The 14,088-nt window shown below is 41.0% G+C and overlaps 1 protein-coding gene and 1 long non-coding RNA gene across 2 annotated transcripts in view; one reads left to right on the plus strand and one right to left on the minus strand.

The window, feature by feature from the left end:
* Window positions 1–810: 810 nt before the first annotated feature.
* On the plus strand, window positions 811–12,989 carry DLK1 (delta like non-canonical Notch ligand 1). The gene is made up of 5 exons (XM_074868789.1): window positions 811–998; window positions 1,878–1,941; window positions 2,389–2,519; window positions 7,436–7,577; window positions 11,870–12,989. The coding sequence occupies exons 1-5, from the start codon at window positions 929–931 to the stop codon at window positions 12,609–12,611; spliced, it is 1,149 nt and encodes a 382-aa protein (XP_074724890.1). The 5' UTR covers window positions 811–928; the 3' UTR covers window positions 12,612–12,989.
* The window catches only part of LOC141943459 (uncharacterized), a 183,214-nt gene continuing 170,499 nt past the window's right edge, over window positions 1,374–14,088 (minus strand). The window contains exon 7 of the long non-coding RNA XR_012628958.1: window positions 1,374–2,004. This is a non-coding gene — a long non-coding RNA (uncharacterized LOC141943459). The remainder of the gene's footprint in view (window positions 2,005–14,088) is intronic.

Genomic DNA, 14,088 nt, shown 5'->3' on the forward strand with positions numbered 1-14,088 from the left:
GATATCTAGTTGCCTCACATAAATGCAGACAAATTGGTAAATGAGGTCTGGTGGAAGGAAGCACTACATCAGCAAAGAGAAAACAGGTCCCTCAGGAATCCTTAAAACCGGGCATAACTTCTTTAAAGGAAGAAAACAAAGAACAAGGAGGAATATAAAGAATAAGAAATAGCCTATTTCCATAAGGGACAGCTCAAAGGAAGAATAAAAAGATAGAAAAGAGGCAGGAGCAGACACAGAATAAAATGTAGAATTTTAATTGCTTTGTGGTGAAAGTAATGTTTCTTCTTGATCTGTTTCGTGTGTAGCAGACTGCTAAAGGTAGCATTTGGGGTGTTTGAGTGCCGGGTTTTTCTTAACTCTTTAGCCTCAGAACCATAAAATATTTTACCTTCCTTGATCTTGCTTCGGTCTTTCCTGAAAAAGTTGGAACTCTGAGATGAATGACTAAGGAGAGAAGTCTTCAGATTTCTGAAGACAAGCCCCATATTAGCGCTCTATGGACACCCGGAGTAAGTTTTAACGAGATAAGAGGCGTGCTTAACACACCCCCACCAGACCTCCTTTCCCCGCGCCCTTGCAGATTTCCTCCCCTCTCCGACGGCCGCGCAAGCCGGGCTGCGCAGGGTACCCGGCTCCTCTCTCCGCTCCCGCGCAGGACAGAGGGTTCGCTCCGCAGAGCCCGGCCACAGCTCCTCGCCCTGCGGCGGGCGGGTGGGGGGCTCGGGGGCCGGGAGAGGCGGGCAGACCTCCCCTCCCTCTCTCCCTCCCTCCCTTCCTCCCTCCCGTCCCTCCTCCCTCCCGCCCCGTCGCGCCGGAGCCCGGCCGTGCTGCGGACGGGGGCTGCCGCCTTCCCGGCGAGGAACCCCCGCGCCCTCCGCCGAGCTCCCCGCGGGGCGGCGCGGAGCAGCGCGGAGCGGCCCCGGCCATGGGGCTGCGCGTCGTCGGGCTCATCGGCTGCTGCTGCCTGCTGCCCCTCGTCCTCCCCGCAGCTCCAGGTAACTCGGGGAGCGCTGGAGGGGGGCGGCGGGGGCGCGGCGAGCAGCGGACACTCCGGCGTTTGCCGCGGGAAGCGGCGCGGCGAGGGGAGGCGAGTTGGGAAAGTTTTCGGAGTTAGCCGGGGCCGGGCGGAAAGCGGCGGCGGGAGCCCCCCCGGCAGCCCCCCGGTAGCCCCCCGAGGGCCGGGCCTGCCGGCGCTCGCTCCGTCCGGAGGTGCCGGTGGTCCCGAGGAGACTGTTCCTCGCCACCCGGCCGGGGCATTTCTCGTGCCGTTTGCTCAGGGTGTCAGTGGCTAACGGTGATATTCCAGGGGAGCGTTGCTTGGTGCAAATACTTGAAAGAAACCAAACAATGTGACTGAGACCTCCTTTTGCGTTATTCATGCATGATTTAATGAAAATGGTGGGGTTTATTTTCATCCGACGTAGGGGTGAAATGAATTCAACACTTCTGCTGGAAGTTGTTTTAAATGGTATTTCTTTTCTGACTGAAGGTACTTTTGTGTTTCAAGTATTTCGGAAGCAATGCATTTGGAGCGGCATGTTGTGAAATGACAGACATGATTTGTTCTGAAATTTCCCCTTTAAAGTAGCGTATAGTGATATTACATACACTCTACCTACGCTAAAGTGACTTGATATTCTTTTGCAGTTACTTCTTTATGTCATTTCACGTATCCTGTAGGAACGCTCTGTAACATGCTCCAGATTAAGTTCATTTAAAAATTTATGTTGCAAAAACATGTGTTTGAAGAAAAAACCCAGAACATTATGCAGTCTGAGTTCTTTTAAAACATCAGTAACGTGTACAGGACATGATGTGATTTTTGTTCTGATTGCTGATTTTTCTGGTTTCATATTGTAAATCTCTTCTTCCAGGCGTGAACTGTAAAACTGGCTGCCACCCAGAGAATGGATTTTGTGAATTTCCCAGTGAATGCAGGTAAAAAGATCTGTCAGACAGGGCTATTAGTACAGGAATGGACGGCTTCAATAATTCATAGTCCTGGTAAAATAGAGAGAAGCTGAAATGATTTGCCCTCTGAAAATATGGAACTGTAATGAAACAGCACTCTATTAGGATACAGTAACTAGAATCATAAAGCATAGACATCTAGGTGCCTTTATAGTCTACTTTTTTCCAGTAAGAAAAGTCCTTACATCGATTAGCAGTTTTTTTTCTCACTGAATGAAACTGTTTTCTTCACATAAATGGCTTCTAGTATTCCAGAAGCATTGATGGTATCTTTTTGTTCAAATGTGCTGCATAGTCCAATTTTGTATCTGAAAGTTTATTTGTTGTGCCTCAAAAAGGGGAACATCCTTGTAGTTATGTTTATTAAAAATAAACGATGCCTTTTATCTCTTTCATGTCTTTTATCTCTTTCAGGTGTCAGCCTGGTTGGCAGGGTGCTCTTTGTAATCAGTGTGTACCTTTCCCTGGGTGTTTGCACGGCAGCTGTGCCAAGCCCTGGCAGTGCATCTGTGAGGAGGGCTGGGTTGGCAGCCTCTGTGACATAGGTTTGCACATCCTTTCCTGTCCTTGAGCAAGTGAGGTGAAACAGCCCCATCTGGTGCTGGAGACATGCAAAAATCCTTCTGGATAACTATAAAAGAGTGTTAGCGCCAGATAATGACGGGATTCTGGGCAGTGGCACATAAACCTGGAACTTTTCTAATAATTTAGACAGAAGCATGCCGTATCTTTTGTAACTGGGCAGATGTGTGAGCAAAGCGTAAACTCATTCTATTTTAAACATTGATTATCGTGGACAAGGCCAACAAATAACTGCTCCCTTGTTATTAAATAAGCCCTTTCTATAACAGTCAAGTTGTTTTGTATATATTAAATAATTTGAAATATTTACCTAGCACATTATATATATACACACACTACTTTCTTAATACTTCATGAAAAGGAAAACATTGTGCTTATTTCTTCCTTTACTTAACCCAGTGATACATTCAGTGGAGGAGCATTAGTATAACAGAGGACAAGATCTGCCTGAACAGTGTGGTCTGCCACTTCCCTCTCAGGTCTGAGAGGAAAGCACAGCTCTTGTGTGCATTCTCTCACCCCTTGCCAGTCAGAATGAGCCATCTTAGCATAAGCAAGCTGAAGAATTGGCCTTTGCTGAGCTGGTTTATTTTGACTGATACAATCAAATGTTCAGCTAGAGAGATCTGAGAGGGCCGACATCACATGAGCATCCAGGAGCATGTGCCTGTTCAGCCCATGTACCTGCAGCTGGAAGAGGACAGGTGTCCAGGGCCTCATTCTCTTTCTGTGTTTTTCAGGTTTTTGTTGTTATACATCTTATAATTTATAGAGTATGACTGTGTTCTGCCAATGCATACCTAAAACAGTAATTAAACCAGATTGAACTGGATACAATTTTCAAGATGACTAAAAGACTCGGAAGATTTCAGGTAGTTTACATCCTTGCAGTGACATGGACCTTGGTGCATTTAGCTTCTCATCAGGTTTTGCAGCCCATACTCACAGGCTGTACACATAAACATAGACAGGCTTCTTAGTTTAAAGCTAGTCCTGGTATATTTGCAGAGCTGCGGTAGCAATGGTGCAGGTGTGACTACAAGCTCTCAGAGATGTTGCTCTGGACACCTCCCATGGATGTGTTTGTACCTGAGGCAGCCACATAGATTCTCATTACAACTAGTGAGGAGGAATGGGTCCCTCTGTTGCCTGTCACCCACAGTCATAGATTTCTAAAACTAAACAACCCCCCATTGCCGACTTAGGAGGCTCAGTTCTATTGCTTGTTAATTACTCCAAAGGACCAGATTTTTAAAGGTACCATCTTAACATCTAAAGATTCCAGTAAATTAAGTTTTTCAAGCTGGGCATACTTTTAAAAGCTGTAACTACCTAGCTGAATTTCTAAGTACGAATATAACTTTGCAATTCTGAGCTTTGCAATGTTTCCCTCTTGCAACCAGTACTTAGAATGCAAAACGATGCTTAAGAAATTGTACCCATATCTTTATGGAAAAATATTATTTTAATATATATTCATTAAGATGGTTCTATAATACAAAAAAATCCCTTGCTTAAGTTCAGAAACTATTATTTCTCTCAACACTCAAGAGTCATCTGAGAGTCTTCTTTGCCAATTTGAATCTAGATCCCCATGAATAACTGCCAAGAATATTCAAAAAGAAATAACCATCTTTTCATCTGCAGAGACATGTTATGTTGACAGTCTTTCATCTCAGTGGATTTAGCTACTCTAAATGCATTATTTTGCCACAAGGGATCAAGAGAAGGCTCCTCCTTTTCTTGCTATTGGAATGTTGCTACAAATTGTTATCCTCACCCAATAAAGTACTGAAACCTCAAATAGGTTAATTGTTCAGCTACTGATCTCATCATCCTCTGCCAAAAAGTTGGTGTCAGTTTCCTGGCTGTATAAAGTCATTACAGACTGCTGTAGCTCATTGACAGGTACCACTAAATGAAATTTGATCAGGTTAGGAAAAAGGAGGGCTTTTGAGGGCTCCTGCCCTTTTGAGGATCACTGGCATATACACATAACTTTTTTAAAATATGGAAATACAAACCTATCCATTTTTACCATAAAGTACCAGAGTCCCTCCGTCTCTGTTCTAATATGATTTTTTTGTGTATGGTGAGAGCACGCCACAGTTATATTTTTCACGTACATATGACATTAAGTGCCATTTTTTAGCTACTGGACACCATTTTTAGCTTCAGGTGTGTAATAAGATAAGGCATGTTAGAAAGCTACATTTGTATTTTTTCTATGGAGATTAACAAAGGGTCGTGAGTAATGTGCCATTCTCTTGAAATTCTTCCTTTTTGCTGCTGTAGAAAGTTTAGTATTTGCCAGGGAATTTCTGTCACAGTGACTGTTTTAATGTTGCCAGCTATGAGCAAATGCCAACATACAAGGATGACAAAACCCAGAATGGAAAACTGTAGGAGGGTCTGAAGTTCATTTGGCCACTACTGCAAACACCTGAACTATTTGTAAAATACAGATATAGTCTCAGCAGCTTATTTGCTTGCCAAGCATGGGAGGAAAAAAGATGATTTGGACTGGTGGTGACATCTCTTTTTCTATTTTCTAGGAAAGATAGTGTATGGTCTCCTTGGCTTGGATCATGGAAGTTACTTTCTGGAGTAGTTTTAGATCACCAACTGGTTTGCTAATGCCTCTGACTGTGGTAGCTGTTGTTTTTACTATGGGCAGCCTGGTTCTCAGTGCAGGTCACAAATGACCTTCCCAGTAATTTAGAGGCATGCAGATTATAGTTTGGGCTTGATTCACTGTAAACATGTAGGGCAGGATCAGTGGTATCATTTATGGCTATTATTGCAGTCATGTGGACAGACGTGGCACTTAAAGAATGAGTTGGTCTTAGTGTTAACACTGCTGGTTAACCCCTTTGCAGTGGAGTGCACCAGCCTGCCTATCTGGATGCCATGGCATCTTCTCATCCTGTGGTAGCACAGCCATGAAATTGGGTATGTGAACACCTGGAACCAGGCTGCACAGCACAGTTTCCCTCTACAGCTGACATACACTATGCTACAGTATAGGAACCACAGCAAACACTGACATAACAAAGAGAAAACCAATTTAGTCAATTTATTTCCAGGAGAAAAATGGCAGTCCAGTCAGTGTATATGATCCACCTTGCTAAATCAGATCAGTCATCTTCTCATCTCTGGCTGTGCCTGCACAGTCATGTTAGTGGGCCCCTGGCCTCCTGCTTGAATCTTAGCCTCAGTCTGGCTAAAAAGCCAACATGTGGTGTCAGCTCAGAGTATGCTGTGCTACATGTCACTTGACTGCTTTGACAAGGGCACGTGTTGGTAAGCTGTCATGGAAGAGAGTACAGGTGGAGCCTCTAATGCCCCTGCTAGGCATGCATGAGACAGTGTCTAGAAATTCTACTGTGACATAAACTACTACTGAGTGTTCCTTCTTCATAAAAACACTCAGTGATTGCTTCATGTACTGCAGCGTGACAACTTAGTTTTACACAAATATTAATTTATTGGTAGTATGATTGTGGCCACTCATAATGCATGTGTAAGTGAACCATCCTTTTTTCAAATTCTCATCTCAGACTCAGTTACCACTTGAAGCAAGTAAATCACTTGGTTGGTGGCCTTTTGAGAGGTAAACTAGAAAAAAATAGAGAAAATGGGCTGCTTGAAGCTATTTATATATTATATTTTAAAAGGACATGTTCCCACAATCTTTTAAGTTGTGTTTTAAAATTAAATCCCTGACATAAATTACTGACAATAATGTTTGTGTGTATATATATATACACACACATACCTATCCATATATATATTTTAGAGAGTTTCCTTGCTTCTGCATCAGAGTTCATGCTTTATTAGTTGCCTTTAAAGCCTGTGAAAACAGGTGGCAAACAACACTGCTCCAAAAAGCATTCAAGGTTATTTTGGTCCTTGTGAAAATGGGAGCTTACGCTCAATGTGCATGCAAAGTGGTTGTCTTACAATGAGAACAGGCTAATGCATTAGAAAATAGAGCCTCTTATCCAGGAAAGATTGTATTTGAAAGCTAGGGCTGTTGAAATGTTTTGCTATGGTTCAAATTTTGCAGTACCCCGTGATATCATCCAAATTTCATGTTATGTTGTGAGAAGTAAAAAATAAATGCCCTTAAATCCCTTTTCATCTTCTTAGAAAGTATATGTGTGCACATGTGTGTGCGAGGCATCAGATAACTTCCAGTCAGCACTTCTCTGCAGCTGCTCCATTAGCTGGCTAAAATATGCACTTGTTTGTTTATTTATTTTTAATTATTTTAAAAATTCGGTAATCATTTGAGTGGGAAGTGGCTCAGCAGGGAAATTGTAAAGAAAAGGAGATGTGTTACTTTGGGTCCAGACGTCATACAGCTCTCTCTTTTGGTACAGTTATGTAAGGGTTGGATGCAGCCCAGCCAAAAGATGAAGTTTTAAGAGATTTTTTGTAACTTGCTGATCTCTTATTATGAAATTCTTGTTCATAAGCACATAATGATAGGCTTTGGGAAGAGAGCACGGAGAATTCCCAGTTCCTGATTGCTTTATCAGAATTCTGCTCATGGAGAAGCCAAGGTTGTGAAAGGATGGCTAGACTACGTAGAAGTTCTTTCTCCCATACTAATATTTTATTGATAATATTACTTATTTATAGACTGCAACAATTCAAACGTATTTTACAAGTGGGAGCTAGGAAGAGAGAAACAAGCTGAAAGCACTTGCAGTAGTTCAACAATCTGAACTCCATTTTAACAGAGGGAGGAATAAATCAGAATTTATAAAATGCAGGATGAAGGAGCATTAAAACTATATTTTATTTGAAGTATTATATACTATTTACTGACTGTTCCTCATTAGACTAATTGAGCCCTGTTTTTTTTAAACAGATATTCACCCATGTTCTGCAAAGCCCTGCACCAATAACTCAACGTGCATAGAGACTGGTGATGGAGGATATATTTGTCTGTGTGCCCAGGGATTTACAGGAAAAAACTGCCATCTCAAAAAAGGACCCTGCATTATTAATGGGTAAATATTGATTTCTGACATGAATTTAAAATCCACACTCCTACTGACTATTATTCAGAATTCTTTGCTAAGTGGAAGTATCTTTGTGCTAAAACATACAATGCTTCTGCTGGTTGCTGATATTTTTATCAAACTTCACAAATCTGATTTGTTCATATTGTAAAAATTTACAGATTATCAGCATGAGTTTGTGTGCATAATTTGAGTACTAGAAGTGATAATTTGCACATTTTCTTGTCGTGAATTTATGCCTTCACATGATTTTTGTAAACAAACTTGAAGTAACCACCCATCCTGTGTTCTAACTACTAGTGAGATATAACTGTATATACAAACTATATACAGTAATAAGAACAGTAGCCAACGCACAAGCTGTCTGCACAAAAACATCCAGTCCACACCAGCCTGTCATTTTTCTTAACTGACATATAATGGTATGTCCATAGTTTACTGAAGGAGATAATCTCACTTTCACCAGAACAGGGTGTGGGAGGCCATTGGTCTCCATTCTCCAACAGCAGTAGGACGTTAGGAACAGCATTGCCAGTAGGTTGAAGGAGGTGATCTTTCCCCTCTGCTCAGTCCTGGTGAGACACATCTGGAGTGCTGGGTCCAGTTCTGGGCTCACCAGTACGAAAATGACATACTGGAGTGAGTCCAGTGAAGGGCCATGAAGAGGATTAAGGGATGGAAACATCTCTCCTATAAGGAAAGGCTGAGAGCTGGATTATTTAGCCTGGAGAAGAGCAGGCTCTGGGGGAACTTGCTCATACGTATAAATACCTGATGGGGAGAAGCAAAGAAGACAGAGGTGCCCAGTGAAAGGGCAAGAGGCAATGGGCACAGACTGAAAAACTTTCAGCAGTATCATTGGTAGAACTGCTTGAAAAAAGGATGACCTTTCAAAGTTAAAGAAAATGTGAATTAGTGTTTTTGTTGAAATCTAGACATATCTCCTGTCTTCTAGCTCATCAAGGATCTGATCCCATAAACATACAAAACACCTTTCTGATGGATACAAGCTCGGTAAAACTATCACCATAAAATCACAGTTTTCTTTCTCTCTAGCTCCATATCAGTACCCTCTGGTTCTCTTTTTGCTCAGTGATAAATAATTATGAATATTCATATCTACCTTATGACTAAATCTTCCTGAAGACTTGTACACTCTTGTTTAAGAAACATTAACACCTCTCACTGTCTCTGGCAAGAATTGCCATTCTTACAACTTTATGTCAGTGGAATTTTTTTGCTGTTGCTTTTAATTGGAGGATAGTCACACGGTTCTGTCTGGGTTTACTTTGAGCCTCTAAGATAACTGCTCTGATTAGCCTGTTTCTCTTCACTGACAATGAGGAAATTTAAGTTCCTCACAAGTGTCTTGAATCACATCCAAGTTATTCGCCTAACTTAGGGGATGTGAATAGCTTGCTTACTCCACTTTTCATCTGTAGAGCAAATATTTCAGTAATTCAGCATGGGCATATATTAACTACCCCAAAGAACAGGTGAGGTACAGCATCAAAGAAATAACACAGATTAGTTCCAAGTACTTAATTAAAATCCTCATGGTTTTAAATTGCTGAAGCTACATTTTTTTCATGGTACCCTGTGATCAAACTGAATGCTCATGAGCTAGTCTGAAAGTCATGGACAATTTTTCTTAAGGAAACCACATACTTGAAACAGCAGTTCTTTTTCTCTAGGAAGCTATGTCTTTTTCAGGAAAATTAGCAGAAGGTTCTGCAAATCTGCTTTTAGTTCAAAAAGACAACTGTTCTTATCATAAGCACTCTGTGTCTGCTAATACTTCACAGTCCACCAGAGAGTGCACCTCACATCCTGGAAAGAGACCTTATCATATGATGTCATCTCATTTACATCTCACTTCCTCTCAGTTCCTCTCTACTTCAGTGGTAATGTTAACAAAGTTGATATTACTAAACATTGCCGCTGGCTCCTTAGTTAATATTCACAGATGGAACCAAGACAATTCACAAATCAAAGTGTTTGTTCTAGCCTGTTTACAAAATCAGCAGATGTATCTGCATTAGTGACATCTGTGTGATGTTTTGAAGTTTTGCTCTGAAGCAGAGCAGCAAGTGGTACTTTCTAAAATGAAAGCAGATTATTTGGAAAGCAAAGAAGTGGTACGTCCCATGTTTCTACAACTAACCCTTCATGTACCACACCTTGTTGAACAAGCATTAAATGCCAAAATTGGCAAGTAATGGAATCTATTCAAGGACACTAATATTAATACCTTGTTTATTTAAAGCTATTAAAATTAGGCAAATGTAACTCAGTATTTATAATAAATAAATAAATATTTTAAAATTCTGCATATTTCCCCTTAACTGTTTTTTATTTAAATTGTTTACACTTCTGAAAGGTTCAGAAAAAAAGGTATACTTACATTCTCCAACAATTTCTTCCTATTTCCCTAGAAAGTACTGTAATTCAACCGAGTCATGAGGGTTCAAACTTCCTCATGTTGCCATATCCAAAACAGCTTGTCAGATTTTCCATGGGACCTGTAAAGCTAAGAGCTAGAACTCTCCAAGAAGGCCATAACCACTTATTTACTCAAGGACTTTACAACCCCAACTTCCATATTTTGCTTAAAGCAGACAGTGGCTAGTGATTGTGGCAAAATTCCTTGTTTGCATGATCACCTCAAGTTGTCACCAACAACTGCTATCTCATAGTCCAGAGACAACCACACCTTTCTCTTTCCTAATACTGCTTCCAGACTTCGAATTTGTTCTTTCAGTAGGTTTTTTTTTTCCAGCCAACATCTACAGTGAAGGACAATTCAAGAGGACAAAGCAGTTTATGTGGAAGCACCGAAAACCAGGCAGATGATTTCTCTACTAGAGTGTTCAGGCTCTCTTGATGGGTGGCCATCAAGTGTTTCCGTCGCCAGGAAAGCCAGAGGTGCTTGTGGTAGCTTCTATCATAGCTGCTCCCAGAGAAATGGTTGGGCGTTTGAAAAACTCAACCATTTGGTCAGGGACCATTTGTAGTCAGGAGCTTCTATCTTTTTCACAGTCATCTCACTCAGACATCAACAGATCTCTTACATTTCTGTGTCCCACCATGGAAATCCCTAATGGCCAATTGCTACTGACCTCTGCATATATGAAATGTCAGCATTCAAGAAGCTGTGATGTTCATTACTCCTGGGGCTTTTTCCTGGAAATGTAACACTTAAATAACAGCTAGGACTTTGCAACTATGTACTGGTACTACGCTGTATGTCTTCAGAGATTTAAAAGTATTAGGAAAACTGTTGTCAGAGAGACCTCTTGTAAGCTTTGTTATTCATTTTAAGAAGGTAAATTTTAAAAGCTTTGATCATATATGATGAACTGCCATGAAAGTGCGTTTTGAGATTTGTAAACCTGTGACCCAGGGACCCTTTCCTGCCAATGGGGCCAAAAGGACCAAGACCACATTGCATAGCTCCACTGAACTAGCACATTTGTGCCTTTCTGTCAGTGAGTGGCCCTACCTTTTGGCCTTACACTCAGTAAGGCACAGTTACATTGCAAAGGTAAAAAAAGGTGTCTTAGTGAATTTACATCACTTAAAACATAGTACCACCCTATTAATAATTAAGTTCTTAAAGGGTTTGCAGAAATACTTGGTTTCCTATGGTCCTGTCCTCACATTATAGCTGACTTTGCCAAGGCTGAAATTATCCCATTAATATTTTTTATTATATTTATCAAAATTTTTGGCTGAACAGCAATTTGCAGGAAAGTATCTGTTTGCTTCTAAATTTTTTGTGTCATGGAGCACTGGAGAGGTAGAATAAAAACAATCAGCTTTACATCTGGCTACTATGGCAGAGTGTTTTGCTTTGCCAGTATAATACATAGATTATTTTATGAATAATCAGGTAGAAGAGAAAGCCATGCTGCTAGTGTCTTCGTTCAGTCTTGTCTGAATAGTTGCTCAGCTAAATAGCTCTAAGCATATGAAAACACTGGAAAGCTTAATTTGAATAAATGTTTGAAATAATTCAAAATCCCTTCACAACTCTTCAGGTTGAATTTATATACTGGTGTACTAATCCTGCCCGAAGGGTCGGCAGAAGATATTATAATCTGTATTGACAAAGCTGTTGAACAAACTCATTATTGATTCAACTTCGTTGACTTCAGTGGATTTGCATTTGGAATTGACTCTTCTATAGAAAACCAGCTTTTTTTGTTATATAAAGTGTTTCCTAATAGCTTCTTTCATTGGACGTTAGTTCAATTCTATGTGTTTGTTATCTATTCTAGCTCTCCCTGCCAGAATGGAGGAACATGCATTGATGACAATGGTTTTGCACCCCATGCTTCCTGTCTGTGCCCTTCTGGTTTTGCTGGCAACTTCTGCGAAATAGATAGAGATGACTGTGAATCTAGCCCATGTGAAAATGGAGGAACATGTACAGATACTGGTGTGGATTTCAGCTGTTTTTGTCCCCATGGCTATACAGGAAAGCTCTGCAGCAGCCGTGTCATATTCTGTGCAAGTGGCCCATGTGAGAATGGAGGGACATGCAGTGAACATCCCCAAGGAGGATTTGAATGCATCTGTAAACCAGAATTCATTGGTGTGACCTGCAAACATCCCAGCAAAAACACAAGTCTTCCTGGAGTGAATATGGAGACAAAGCATGTGCAGAATTACAAGCCACCCCCAAAAGCTCATCACAGATCAGTGCATCAACAACAAGAAATCCTGAAAATAACAATGAAAGAAACAATCCAAAATGCAGATCCCTTGCTCAGTAGAAGCCAGGTGATATGTTTTGTTGTACTGGGCTTGCTTACATGTCTTGTTGTCTTGGGTACAACCGGGATTGTGTTTTTTTCAAAATGTGAAATGTGGCTTGCTAATGCCAAATATAGTCATCTCCTGCGCAAGAAAAAGAACTTTTTTCTGAAATCTAACAATGGGGAAAACCTCTCAGTTAATATTATCTTCCCAGAGAAGATCAAATTGACTAATTACACTAAGAACTACACTGCCATCTAGGCCCTTAAAAGCTGAGCAGCAACTTGCAACTTTTCACAGCAATATATAAAATAGATTGAATGTATTGCCTGTGGTTGGCCTCAATATCTGTGGGTACATTTGCTGTAGCTTGTGCTGAGTAATAATGAAGAAATATAACGTATCTGTGTTGCTAAGGATTTTTTCATTCCCCAAAATAAAATATTAAAAAAAAAAAAAGATTAAAGAGCAGGGAATATTAATTTGATTTCAAGGCAGCTATTTTTTGTAAAATAAAAAGTAATTTACCACTGGAACTGTATTGCAGCTTTCTTGTCTTGTGCATAGTTTATTTGGCAAATACGGTACATGTAAATTACTCAGTAATGCTTTTTTTTAATAAACAGCAGTTAAGGGCTATACTGGTTTATTTATTCATTTGTAAAGGTTATTCTACAGCAAAGTCCACAACAAGGGTCCCTGCTTAATTTTTCTGCTATATGTGATAAAGACTTTAGAGATTGTGATCAACAGGAGCAAATTCACACTGATGTCTCACCTATCCAGTCAGTTTTACAATTTTACATGCTTATAAAAGAGATTACTCCTTCTATAGAATCTTATAGGTCTTTGTGATATTAATTTCAGGTTAAAGGTTTCTGTTGCTTGCAATGCTGCTTCCATAAATTGTTTTATTTATCTATTTTAAAATGTTAAAAAGGTGATCAATGGCTTTGGCCATACTTTCTGTTTAGAGACCTAGTAGAGATGTAAAGGATCTGATTCTGACTTTTCTATGAATATTCCTCAAAGATCTCTGCTGGGAGAAGTGTCCTTCATGCCTATGTCATGGGGAAAAATCAAAAGATAACATGTCATCTGAAAGAGGACAGGTGCTTTTAATTCTTCATTTCTGCTTTTTCTCTGTCATATTTCAGGGAGGGGACAACATTTTCAAGAATCAAAAGCCACACTAGCAAACAGGCAAAGGCTCATGAAAGCCACAAAATTGTAGGGACCTGGGGGCATTAATAGGTTTTAACATTCCTGAGGAGCCTCACCTGGGGTCCTCACCCACCCCCTGCCCACAGGCCCATTTCAGATCAGCGTGGGGCTATTGGTCCTGATCTGAGTGATGCTGTAGGAGGGCTGGGCTCCACCTCTGCCTGCTGGATGGGCCGCAGGCCCGTACTATAAGTAGCCCATCTGCTGGATGGACCCTTTGGACCTGTGCTCTAGCCCCATCTCCTTTTGCTCTTGACTGGAGCCTATGGATGAACCCTGGACCTGGTTCATCACTTGCTATGCCTGGGACTGTCGATGGACCCCATTACCAGCACCAGCTCTGGTGATGTGTTCAGCTTCTGTGAGACTGAGCTGTTAGTGAGGGCATGTCCCACCCTGGGGCATGACCCTCCTAGGTCTCCCAGCATCCCTTCCTTCCTAGGTAGCCTGCTGCTGGCTGGTCCCTTTAAAAAAACAATCAACCAAACAAAAAAGCCCAACAAAACCAAATCAC

This window comes from Strix uralensis, chromosome 4 (genome assembly GCF_047716275.1).
Source record: "Strix uralensis isolate ZFMK-TIS-50842 chromosome 4, bStrUra1, whole genome shotgun sequence".
Classification (NCBI taxonomy): domain Eukaryota; kingdom Metazoa; phylum Chordata; class Aves; order Strigiformes; family Strigidae; genus Strix; species Strix uralensis.